General features: G+C 45.8%; 1 protein-coding gene across 3 annotated transcripts in view; it reads left to right on the top strand.

The window, feature by feature from the left end:
* Positions 1-13,225, top strand: part of Kcnn3 (potassium calcium-activated channel subfamily N member 3) — a 204,366-nt gene that overhangs the window by 77,142 nt on the left and 113,999 nt on the right. For all 3 annotated transcript variants that reach the window (XM_070013932.1, XM_070013931.1, XM_070013930.1), the window contains exon 2: positions 12,786-12,881. In XM_070013932.1, the coding sequence (XP_069870033.1) occupies positions 12,792-12,881 (90 nt within the window). In that variant the 5' untranslated portion in view covers positions 12,786-12,791. The remainder of the gene's footprint in view (positions 1-12,785; positions 12,882-13,225) is intronic.

The raw sequence follows: 13,225 nt of genomic DNA, 5'->3' as shown, positions 1-13,225 counted from the left end.
GAAGATGGGGAACCTGGAGCAGGTAATTGTTATTTTTCCTGATATGCCCTTGAATGAGCCATAGGAGGAAACATTCCTTCTCCAACCTGAAGTCAGAATTTGCAGAGGCTGGAGAGAGGAGTAAGGTGGGGCCTAGCACTTTCTGGAGCATTCAAGCTGGTAGCAGGAAGGACAGGGGCCGAGGAACAATACTAGCTCAACCCTTTCTCTGATGTTGGGTGTGGGTTAAGCCCCTCTCTGGGCCTCAGTTTCCTTTGCTGGAAAGTAGGAGAGTTGGATGAGGTGGCAGCTCAGCTTTCTGGGTGGAGGATTCACCGCTTCACGTTTGTTGGCAAGGCTGTGGGTGTAGAAGTGGAAGGAAGAGGCTGCTGCCCCCAGAATGCAAGAAACTCCCAGAAGCCTGCAAACATGGACAGGGCTGTTCTTTATCTGGGAAACTCCAAAGCAGCCTTCCGAGACGTCTGTGGAGCCTGCCAGGCGGTTGTTTTTCCTCACCATATGTGATTTCTGGGTGTCTTAAAAATTTTCATTTGGCCCAAACATTGTTGGGCTTGGGGAATGATTCTTCCTAGTATGAAGATGGAAATGGGTTTGCCTCTGGGCACCATGTCGGGAGTGTTAAGGTTTCTGCAGGCAGGTTGGAAGGTACCTTTGGGACCCTGCTATTGTTTCTGACACTGCTGAAGCTTCTGCTGAGACTTGAAGTGGGACTGGAGGGAGGGTAGAGAGTGAGGAGAAGGAGTGATGGAGCCCAGAGGTACAGGGCGGAGAGCAATCTGTAGGCCTTGCTCTGTCATTAACACTAACACATGTTGTTGTAGCTATCAGGTAATGAAAATAAACTGTTATTTCAAATTGTAGCCACCTAGAGATGAATTTATCTGGTTCCTTTGAGTTGTTTGGCTGCATATTCTGCAGAGAATTTGGGAATAGGTGTGTGGTTGGGCAGGATAGGGAGGTAGGGGTCAGGGGTTGGGACACGTTGGTCATCCTGTTCTTTGCTAGCCAGGATCCCAGTTTATCAGGGGGCACAGTTTTCTGCAGAGCTAAGTGACTTCTTGCTGTTTTATTGGTTTGGGGGGGGGGCAGAAAACAAAACTTCAAAGCAAACCATCCAGAAAGAAAGGGAATTTATTTCAAATAGTCTAGAACATTTAAGATGGGGCTTCTGCAATCTAGAGCCCAGGGCCCCACAGAAGGAGCTGTGTGTGTTTGTACACTTTCAGCAGGACTGGACTATGCTTGGAGGATAGAACAAGGCTAAATGGGTCACTGTAACTCTGTTCTCCAGGCTGGTAAGATATTGAAGCTGGGAGTTAGTGACTTATGACTGTAATCTTAGCTACTAAGGAGGACTGAGCTCTAAGGATCTCAGCACCAAGGATGACAGTACCCAGGCCCTGGGTTTAAGCCCCAATGTACACACACACACACACACACACACACACACACACACACACACACACACACACACACACACGCAATAGATATTGGAACTCAGATAAGAGGTCTTCAGCATGTACCTAAGATGAAGGTGAGATGTGGAGACCTTTGGAATGATGCCAGGCAGAGGTTTTTACTCACCACAGCTGGGGAAGGCTACAGAGATTTCTAACACTATGGGAGTCATGTAGTTGGCTGATTCACTAACACCGTATGAGCAGAGAAGGGGGAAAGGCAATCAGGAGATGGTTATATGGCTAGGTGGCTAGGTGACAGGTTTGTAGGTGACTTCCAGCTATGGATCCAGGCTTTTTGAGAACAGGCAAATTCAGGGACTGTTGGAAACCCAAGGTGAGGCTTCCTGTCCTCCCAGCACAGACCTGGGTTCTGAGGTTTGCATTGACCTAGACTGCTCTGTGGTAGAAGCAAGCTAGCCTTGCTGGTGGCCTCCGAGTCCTCATGTAGGATGAGGCTGAGGGCACTTCTAGAACTCTCATTCTATGTTTGTGTGTATGTGTATTCCCATCCTGGGCTTGGGTGCTGTCTCTGAGCATCTTTTGCTCAAGTCTAGCACTCTACCACTTGAACCACAATACTACCTCTGGCTTTTTCTGAGTAGTTTATTGGAGATAAGAGTCTCACAGACTTTCCTTCCCAGGCTGGCTTTGAACCATGTCTCTGCCTCCTGAGTAGCTAGGATTACAGGGCATGAGCCACTAGTGCCTGGCTTCATTCTGCATATTTATAAGTATGAGTCCCGCTGGTAAGGGCTTACCTGGTGAGAAAATTGGCCTATTGGTGCGCCACCTATGATACCAAGGTTAGCAAGGGGCTTCATGAAGGCATTGCTTAGCCTTATTGAAAGCCGAGGACCAAAGGCAGATTTTGAAAAAATGTCAGAGCCATCCAAGTCGAGTCTCTCAAGAGCTGCCTTGAGTGGAAATGGGTTCTTAGCCTCTGTTGGCAATTGAACAGAGACCATGCCTGGAATCTCACACAGAACTATTGAGTTTCATAGCTTTTTTTTTTTTTTTGTCGGTCATGGGGCTTGAACTCTGGGCCTGGGCACTGTCCCTCAGCTCTTCAGCTCAAGGCTAGCACTCTACCACTTGAGCCACAGCGCCACTTCCAGTTTTTCTGCTTATGTGGTGCTAAGGAACAGAATCCAGGGCCTCATGCATGCAAAGCAAGAAGTCTACCACTGAGCCACCTTCCCAGACCCGAGCTTCATAACTTTTAAGTTTCCACCAGCCCTAAGATTTAGGGATCATTGCTTGTATATATGGTACCTCAGGGTCACAGTTGCAATTCTGCCTTTTTTCTTTTGCCCCAAAGCAGTAGTTGTCACTTTCAGCCTTCACATTAGAAGTTAATGCCCAGGCCTCCCCTACAGTGGTTCGAATGAATTGCTCTGAGGTGGGACCAAGGTCCCTTTGTTCTAGGACTTGGTGGGTTCAAATCCATTTTCATATTCTGTTGGGTAAGAAGACACCACCTTCTCTAGTTTAACTCTGCCTCTGTATGGACTTCCAAACTCCATAATTGTATTTATTATCTCCATGGTGTATTATCACTTCCATGCTGTATTTATTATTTCACATACATTTACCCAACAAACATTTACTAAGTGTCTGAAAGAGCAAACTTTTGGTTACCTTAGTAGCAGCAAGCATCAAATCAGCCAACCTTTAAAGGGGCCTCGTCATGTGTCTATCTACCTCCCACACTTAGCACAGTGCCTGGAACGTGGCAAGTGTGTAATAAAAATGTTTGATTGAATCTCATAGAATCCTTGTCAGGATTATAAACGGGGCTGAAAAAATGATAGGCAAGCATGGAGAGAATTCATGATATGCCAGGTCTCCCTTCTGCCCAGACCTTGTAACAAAAACCATAGCCTTAATTGGAATTATGCTGTGGCCTGAAGGGGTGACCCATACAACTTGATATTTTGGGACCGTGATCTCCCAAGTGACCTTTTCCTGCTTTCCTCAGGGTATGGTGCAGTGGGAGAGCCAGGCCCAGGAATGATGATTTCCTCTTAATTGATGTCCTGGTCATCATGCTGGCTTCAGTAAGCATTGCCAGGCCACCCTCTGCTCAGACCTGATTGTTCTTGTTATTAACGGCATGATGTCCCTCAGACATCAGTTTCTGTCTCTTTCTGAAAGTGACAAAGTAGAAGGCCATAGAAAAATACCTCAGGCTGCAGTGACTTTATGAGTTTTACTTTGAGACCATTGGCTTCCTTCACTCACAGCATTTCCTGTCTTCCTTTCCCCATGCCAGACTAGACCTGGGCAAGACCTGAAGAGCAGGTACCCAGCCCTGACTCAGACTGTTCTCTGTCTATCATGCCACTAAGAAACCAGGTTTGATTTGGAGCCTGATTAAGGAGTGGATGTGCTGGAATTAGTCTCACCCAGGAAGGCTGGACTCATCTCATGATCATCATGCCAGTTGCCATGAGATTCCCTCCATATCCACAGTCAGATCACCCAAGTTCAAATTTGGCCTCTACTTCCTTCTGTGGGGAAGTGATCATCCCTTGGGCCTCAGAGCCTCTATGTTTTTAGCGGAGCGCCATGGGACTTCTTTGAGGCTCTGGATACAGTAAATGTAGCGCCTCACCCATGTAAGTGCACTATGTATGTTAGCTAGTTTTTTATTAATCATCACCCTTCAGTTTTCTTGAATTTGGAATAGATGTGTTTATCTGCTTGACATAGCTCTAACTTTTGCTCTCTTCTTCCAAATATTCAATATTCCACTAATATTTATTGACCTATGTGCTGGATAATATTCTAGGCAAGGGACATAGAGGGACACAAATGAAATTTAACAATCCTATTCTCTCAGGCTTATATTCTAGCTGGGGGGACAGACAGGAAACAGCTTCATGGGTGACTAGGTTTAGATGTTGATAGGTGCTCTGGTCATCCCATTTCAGACAGAGCTGATAGGGGGAAGACCTTAGGCATGGCCATTCTCAGGATGGAGATGGGCCTCAGGGCAGTCCCGGGAAGTTCTTGGTGTTGGGATCCTATTTAGGCAAGTAACAGCTCCCTGCTGAGATAATGGCTGTAAGGACTTGGAGCAGAGATGGTGGCTGAGGAGGGCACAGGAGGTCGGGGCTCTGGGAAGCCATCTGCTCATGATACAGTTCAGAAGCCCTCCTGAGCTGGTCAGCTGCTGCATAACGGCCCTGCTGAGCCTAGAATGAGAGAAGAGTATGCGTGCTTTAGCGTTCACTGCCTGTGCTCCAAGCACTCCCCAGCCATGTGTATGTGGGGGTTGGTGATGGGGGAGAGCTTAGAGCAGAAGCTCTGTCTATGGGAGGGCCACATATAGAAGAGGTGATGGCAAAATTGGCTCTTTGTGGAAGGCACCCTTGACGCCACTTTCCCCTGTGGTAAGTATGGGGTTCTGCTGCCCCTTCAGGGCCACCTTTTTTCATTCTGGCCACACCTTGGTCAGTGGAGCTTAAAGGAGCCAGGTGTTTCTCATTCAGCCTGAACTTCCTGATCATCTCTCCCTGTTCTCCAGACTTTCCCACCTCCCCATTTGTTCACCTGGCTGTCTCTTCTTGACCTTGTGCAGGTTGCAGGATGAGTATGCAGGAGGGAGAAGCTGGGATAAAACTGTGAGAAAGTGGGGCTGGGAAGGTGGCTCAGTGGTAGAGCGCTTGCCTTGCAAGCCTGAGGCCCTGGGTTCGATTCCTCAGCACCACATAAGCAAAAAGAAAAAAGCCGGAAGTGGCGCTGTGGCTCAAGTGGTAGAGCGCTAGCCTTGAGCTGAAGAGCTGAGGGACAGCGCCCAGGCCTAGAGTTCAGGCCCCACAACCAGACCCCCCCCCAAAAAAAAACAAAAACACCCACAAAACTGTGAGAAAGATGATGGTGTAGAGGTCAGCCCTTGAGATGAGGTCCTGGGAATTCTGAGAAGAACTCAGTTGGGGGTAGAGGTGTGGGGTGTGGGGGTATAAGGAGGGATTTCTAGCATTTTACAAGTGCCCAGCACATTTCCTGGGTGGAGAAGGTGCTCAGTAAGTATGTGTTGCGTGGATAGATGAGCAAAGGAGTATTTAGGTCATTGCAAACCCAGACTCCCAAAGTGTCTTTGTGAAATGGCTTTGTAAATTATTGCCACCATAAAATGCTGATATTGGAGGAGTCAACAGCCTGTCTGGACTGAGGACCGGCTATTTCCCTACTTTCCATCTGTGTGGCATGAGAAAGGGTATTTGGCCTTTTTGTTGTGGGAAAAGAATGAGGTTTTTCATGTGCATTATCTTCCATGTATAAAGTAAAGGTTCCTCATTTGCAGAGAAGGAGCTGGAGACCCAAAGGGGCTAGGGACTGGTCTAGTGTCACATAGCTAATAACTGGAAAAAACGGATTTGAATTCTAGCCTTTCAATTTCAAATGTCATGATATTTAGAAAGAGATGGCAACGAAGTGAAGCTGTGGTTCAAGTGGTAAAGCACTAGCCTTGAGCAAAAAAGCTTAGAGACAGCTGCTCAGGCCCTGAGTTCAAGCCCTGGGACCAGCACAAAAAGGAAATAAGAGATGATGAAAATCTTTGTTAGCACCATGGCTAATGACAGGAGTCTCACCTTGGTCTATCAAAGAGAAGATAATATGAATGAGTTTTGTGGCTGACCCTGTCACACCTACAATTGCATCATGGAAAACTTCCTGGGGGTAGAGAATACCTTAAAAATGGCTTGGAATATCTCTATGATTGTGGTGTGTGTGTGTGTGTGTGTGTGTGTGTGTGTGTGTGTGTGTGTGTGTGTGTGTGTGTGTGTGTGTGTGTGTGTGTGTGTGTGTGTGTGTGTGTGTGTGTGTGTGTGTGTGTGTGTGTGTGTGTGTGTGTGTGTGTTAGCCTGTATGTATCTAGTGCTATAAGCTGTCAGGCTGAGCTGAACTTCACCTGAACTTATCTGGTCCCAGAGTCCTATTTTCCTTGAAGAGGAAACCTAGAATGAAGTGATTGTCCACGATGAGGCACATATACAAGGAAGCTGCAGGTACCTGTAGCCAAGCCAAGGGCTTTGAATCTCTTCCAGAATATCCATACTGATAAAGCATCAGAGGTTTTGGAACTTCCAAAGCTGTCAGAAGCCCAGTGTGGCCCATCATCCCCTCCCCGCCGCCCCCCCCCCCCCCCAGGCCATATCCTTGCTGTCCCTGCTTGAAGGAGAACAGGATGCAGAGGGCCTTAGCGACCCCATGACTCCATTCTGATCTGTGAGTGGCCACAATTGGGCTTTTTTTTCTTTTTGTACTTTTGATAGCAGCTAAGCTGGGGAATCACTCTTAGGAGGCTGGCAGGGCCAATGACTAGAATGAAATTAGGCAGCTCTGGGCCTAGAGAGAAGCCTGAACCAAGATCTGAATGTGAGGGTAAAAGACCAGAGGCGACATTGTGGGAAGGGTAGAATGAGAACAGTGCAGGAAGACAGCCAAGGCTTGCCTCAGGTGAAGAAGAGGAGCTGGGATCTCCCTAGAGAGCACAAACCAGGAATGCCACCTTCCCAGCCAGGGGAGGAGGGGCTGGCTTAATCTGCATAGCATTCATTAGCAAGAGTGTCTAATTAGGACAACCATTACAGAGGCACAGTATCAAGCCAGTGCTGAATATCAATCAATTTTGGAGCCTCTCCATGAAATTGAAGGAAAAGTTGACCTTATTAAACAAGAGAAGATTTCTAACTCAATTTATTTCCTAAATTGGATGCACAAAACAGGGTGATGTCAGAAAGACACATTTGACGTTAATTCAGGACATACAGACTAAATGTTATTGTCTGTCTCTTTGGGGGTCCCAGACAATGACAGAAATTATGAATGGACCCTCTCTCTCTCTCTCTCTCTCTCTCTCTGTATCACTTGGTTGGGGAAGATGCACACCCCTTTCTCTGTTATGCTCCTATTTTACTTTGGCTCAGTGGTTATCCATGACTGCCTGCAAAGCATACTTTTCTCTTTTTTTCCCCAATGTTCCAAACAATAAAATTCATTTAGAACCTCCAAGTCTCTGGGAAGATCTACTGTAATCATTACAATTCTGGCCTGTCTTTGGAAGCTACAAGGCAAGCCAGGAGAGCAATTTATACACTGGCTCAGAGGCCAGGGAACATACTCTATCACTGGGTGCATAGCCCTGGGAGAGGAAAGGTTGGAGCTGAATGGCTCTGTGAAGCAGTGCTGCAGAGATTGGAGGCCAGCAGGGCCCAGACCAAGGAACAGCTTTGTTTAGAACCTGAAGGCACACAGGGCTGGGTGTAAAACCTGGCTTCTTTAAATTCTGACCTTTTCAGAGCCTCTTTTTTTTTTTTCCTCTGTAGAAGTTGGGTTGATAGTAACCTTTCTGCTTGGCATCTCCTATAGTAATATCTGACTACAGATTGTTGTCATCAGTGAGAAGCCATGGGTCTGTGAAGGGCTGGTTATGGCCAAGAGCAGATTAAGGACTACATGAATGAGAGCATGGTGTGAGCATCTCCTAAGAGTTGCGATGAGCTCCTGGCCTGCTAGGAGCTTCCTCTGTAGCTTACTACGGATGTAGCCAGACTCTAATGGTATGAACTCTCTTATATAGGAGCCTCAGATATCTTAAGGACAAGGGGGTTATTTCAGAGAATCTGACATATAGCTAAAGTCTGAATGAGTTGCATGTCTTTGGAAAAATCACTTCAGCAACTCTTCAATCCCCAGTCTTTTCATCAGTAAAATGGAGACTCTATGCCCTTGTGTGTGAGGTGAGGGTGTACTGTAAAATTGTGAAGGGCCTATTCTAGGAGTTGGTATATCATCAGTGCTTGAAAAAGGCTTGGTAAAAGTAAAAATACTATTATGCAGTTTCAAGAAGCACTTATTGAGCACCTCTTGTACTTAGAGCACCATATAAGATTATAATTATATTATTTTATGAATTCAGATAGCCTGTGACTCAAATAAGGCAGTAAGTTGGTCTAGGGTACATGCGGCTCCCGCATCTAGCCTCAGGGTAACTAGAGAGCCCTGTCCCCACTTGGCAGGAATGTGTAATCTCCTGCTCTAAGTTGAGAACCATGGTTTTAAAAGCATGGCCGTTGAGTAAATGAAGTAGTATTTAAAACTCTGGAGAGAGTTTGAAATGGGACCTGTATTCCCATCATAAGGATGGGCTGGGACCATGGTTTTAAAAGCATGGCCGTTGAGTAAATGAAGTAGTATTTAAAACTCTGGAGAGAGTTTGAAATGGGACCTGTATTCCCATCATAAGGATGGGCTGGGTGCTCAAGCACATTCCTACAGCCAACTGTGACCGTGTACTCACCAGGACAGGTGTAAAGATGAATCATACCATCTGCATGGAACCTTCTTTCTAGCTTTGAAAAGTAAACCGACTTTTCAAATATTAAAATAGTATATTCTCTAATTGGGCACTCATGGCTCATTCCTGTAAGCTTAACTATTCAAGAGGCTGTGATTGGAGGATCATGGTTCAAAGCCAATCCTGGTATGCAAATTCAAGAGACTTATCTCCAATTAACCAGAAAAAGCAGGAAATGGAGGTGTGACTTAAGTGGTAGAGTGTCATCTTTGAGTGAATAAGCCAAGTGAGAGCACGAGGACCCAAATTTAAGCTCCAATTCTGGTGAGTGTGCATGCATATGTGCACACATACACAAACATGCACACACACACACACACACACACACACACACACACAGAGTTTCAACAAAGGGGACATAGTTCCTATGCATCTTGAATGATAAAGATTATTCTGTGCTATTGAGCTGCTGAAAAGTTCTGCATCACAGGGGAGACAGGTTGACCAGTTGACACAGAACTCCCTCCTAATTCTGTGTCTGTTTTAGGGTCTCAGAGGGGAATGAATTGGGGGCACAGCAGGTGTGGCAGGCACCCCCTCGTGTACTGTTTGGCAGCTAATTAGCCAGTCCTGTGTTACCACTATCACCCAAAGAATCATATCAATTTCAAGCTTCAGTGGAATTGAGGCAGTGAAAAAAAAAAAAAAGATAATTCAATAGTTTTTAACAAATCAAAAACATTCCTGGTCCAATGAGACTTCTTTGACATGTTTTTCAGCTATTAAAAAGGGTGATGATTTATTATTATTTTTTTACTGACATGTAATGGAGAATGCAAGGAGATCTGTAATGTCTCAGAGCAGCCCTGCTGCTCTTGTGGACAGTTTGGTCTCCCCATGGGCTAGAACTAGCCAAGTAGGCTGCACAGGCCAAAACCAAGGATCAGGGGAGCTGCCTTTTAGAGGAAAAGCTTTGAGTTTTTGGACAAATGGGAGAGGCTTAAAGAAGAGGAGACAGCATCTGGTCTTTTTCACTTTGTCTTCCTCTGAAAATGATGGAAATGGCCTTGGATTATTCTGATTTTAGCTTATTTCTGCCACAAGAAATAAGTTAGAGGTTGACATGTACAGCTGATCCTCACTTCTTCCTGAGGTGGGCGTGATGCTCTCCAGATGCTTTCAGACCCCTTTGAGTGGGACCTTATGGTCATTTCTGGCTGGAAATCACCATGAGCTGTCCCCAGTTCATCCTTCTAAAAGATTCATCTTATCCTACAGCCTGAGCATTCCTAGCTCACTGCCTTTCCTCAGACCCAGCTAGGTCTTGGGATTGAGACAGTACTTTAGGCATTATATAGGGTTTCCAAAGCTAGACCCTTCTGAAGGGCCAGCACTGTGTTCTGTTTAATTTGTGCCTATATTATGCCAGCAAACTGCCAGGATCCCATGAGACACTCCCAAAAAGTGTGTGATCAGGCTACCCTTCATTAAATGGTAGAACATAGAAGAGGTTAAATTGGTTTATGTTGGGCTATCTGCTCTTTTTCCTCTTTTTCTTTTCTTGGTGCTAGAAACAGAGGCCAGGACCTCTAGCTTGTCAGGAGATTGCTGCATCACTGAACTATGTCCCCAGCCCTATACCATGTTTTTGGTGGTGCAGAATGGAGGCAATCTCCCATTTCTGGGAGATTGTAGAAAGTGAGAATTTATGTATATGCCAGCCCTTGTCTGTATGTCTTACAGTATCCAATACATTGTGGGGTGTCTAGTAGATATTCAGCAAATAAAAAGTGGTTGAAATTGTTGTGAAAGAGGGAATGAATGAATAAAGGAGTTACTTTATCAGTTTTTCCTTATGTTCTAGTTCTGTACTGTGCTGACACAAAAAAAGACCTCAAATAATCACATCAAAGGAATGTTTGATGAGGATGATAGATGCCAGGAAAGCTGTTCTCATTCCAGCGGAGCTCATGGGCTTAGGTTGAGAGTGTGGACCTGGGTACCTGCAAGTCCTGGGTTCAAGGCTTACTCACTCCTCTCACTCCAGTGGCTAGTGTTTTTTTTTTTTTTTTTTGGTCGGTCGTGGGGCTTGAACTCTGGGCCTGGGCGCTGTCCCTTAGCTCTTCAGCTCAAGGCGAGTGCTCTACCACTTTAGCTACAGCGCCACTTCCGGTTTTCTGGTGGTTTATTGGAGATAGGAGTCTCACGGTCTCTCCTGCCTGGGCTGGCTTTGAACCGTGATCCTCAGATCTCAGCCTCCTGAGTAGCTAGGATTACAGGCGTGAGCCACCAGCGCCCGGCCAGTGGCTAGTGTTTTGAACACCACTGTCTAACTCCATTTTCAGCACCTCTCCTGTCTGCAACAGGGCATGCCTCCCCAGCTCCACTGCAGGCTTCACTTGACAATTAATCATATCCTATCTTGGAAATGTCTTTCATATATATATATATATATATATATATATATATATATATATATATATATATATATATATATATCCAGACATAATATCTTGTGTCTTTATGAGGCTGAGTATGGTCATTTGAAACAGTGATCAAATCAGGGAACTAAGCATTTCTGTCTCTCTTTGAACATCATATGTTGAGAACTTCTACACTTTTTTTTAGTTATTTTGAAATGTACCATAAGCCATTATAACTCTAGGTATTCTGCTGTGCTAGAGAAAAACAGAACTAACTCCTCTTATCTAAGCATGTTTGGGTCCATTGTTGTTCTCAGCTGTCATTTAGGTCTATTTATGGATGTTTTGGTCTAGAGACTATGGGCAGTGCTCTAGGCAGGGAGGGCCAGAGGCCTTGGCTTTAAACTTGGGTAGAAGTCACTTACCCCTATGGGCCTCTACTTGTAATGTCCATAAAGTTGTAATAAAGGTCCAGGGCTTCTGTGAGGATTTCTGAGAACGAGTACGTAAAACTGCCTTATAAACTCGAAGATTCATTGTAGCAATTGCCCATTACCTGGTCACCTGCTTCTTAAGGGCAGTGGTGGTGTGTGTGTGTGTGTGGGGGGGTGGTTCTTAGGTGCTTTGCATCTGTCAGGACTTAGCAATACTTGGAAATGCTGCCCAGATCTATGTGAAACAATAGCAATGGTAAGCCAGTGCTCTTCAGAGCCAGGCATTGGCCTAGGCACCTTCCACATGCTAGCTCCATACTGCTGTGATCTCATGTGACACATAAGGTAGCAGAGGACTGAGAGGCCAAATGTGTGGCCTGGAATCACACAGCCGCTGCAGCATTTGGACCCAGTGATTGGCTTGAGAGCTTCTGTTCCTGAACACAGAACTCACTACAGGTTCTAAGCTACCCTGGGGCTGAAGGCTATAGTGAAGATCGTCTGACCACTCTCCTCCCCCCGTCTCCCCAGGAAGGACCTCAGAACTTCCCTCACCTAGGACCTGAGTCTATGCCGGCCCCTCTTCTCCCTCCAGTAGCTGCTGCCCTCGCCCCCTCCTCCACTTTCAGCCTAAGCCAGGAGATGGGAGCAGCTGCCAGGACTTTCTAATTCATTCCTGAAAGAACTCTGCATTGTCAGGATGGAAGAGACTTCAGAAATCCTCTAGTTCATGCTTGTTAAAAGAAAACAAAAACCCAAGCTGGCATCATTTGGATGCCCAAACCATATAATAGCTACAGAAAGAAAATTATGTTCACATGACTTATGAGCATGGAGGCAAAAAATGCTAACTAACACATCAGCAAACTGAATCTAGCCATGCATGTATAACAAACACATACATCATGCCCAAGGAGGGTTTGTCTTGAGAATACAAATATGATTTAACCCTCGAGAGCAGAGATTCAAAGAGGGCAGCTGCAGAGACAAAGCCAGCCCAGGGACGGTCTAAGGTTTAGGCTAATTTTGTGTTCCATCTTGCACCCAGGAGCGGCCAGTGACAGTCCTTCTCCATCCCTACTTCACCTCTTATGCCACTAGAGAGTCAAGTGAGATGCTCTTTTCCCAGCACTCCCTAACCCTCTTTCCATATCTCTTGCAGGATTCCATGTTTTCGTTGGCCCTGAAATGCCTTATCAGTCTATCCACCATCATCCTGCTGGGTTTGATCATCGCCTATCACACACGAGAAGTCCAGGTAGGTATCCCCAACACTTACAGTGTGCAAGGCCCTTTGCCTTGCTCTGGGTTGACAACCATCTACTCTCTACACCCAATTACATAGGAAATTTTTTCTTTTTTACCAGATACTGTCTAAGATCTAGGCTTTTTCTTTCTGTTTGGACCCTTATGGAGGAAGGCATTGCGGGTTAGCCCTGTGGCTTTAGAACAACTGAGACATTATCTTCAGCTAGGCCCTCAGAGCAGACACTGCTTAATCATTGAGGAGAGGAGTTGTTTCTTCCCCTACTTCCAACACCCTTCCTGGGTAAGGAGCCTGTGCTTCTGAATGTGTGGACTCTAGCACTGGGACACCAGTCT

This window comes from Dipodomys merriami, unplaced genomic scaffold (assembly GCF_024711535.1).
Source record: "Dipodomys merriami isolate MVZ:Mamm:240054 unplaced genomic scaffold, mDipMer1.0.p SCAF_92, whole genome shotgun sequence".
In the NCBI taxonomy this organism is placed as follows: Eukaryota; Metazoa; Chordata; class Mammalia; order Rodentia; family Heteromyidae; genus Dipodomys; species Dipodomys merriami.
This window is presented reverse-complemented; position numbering and strand designations above follow the sequence as displayed.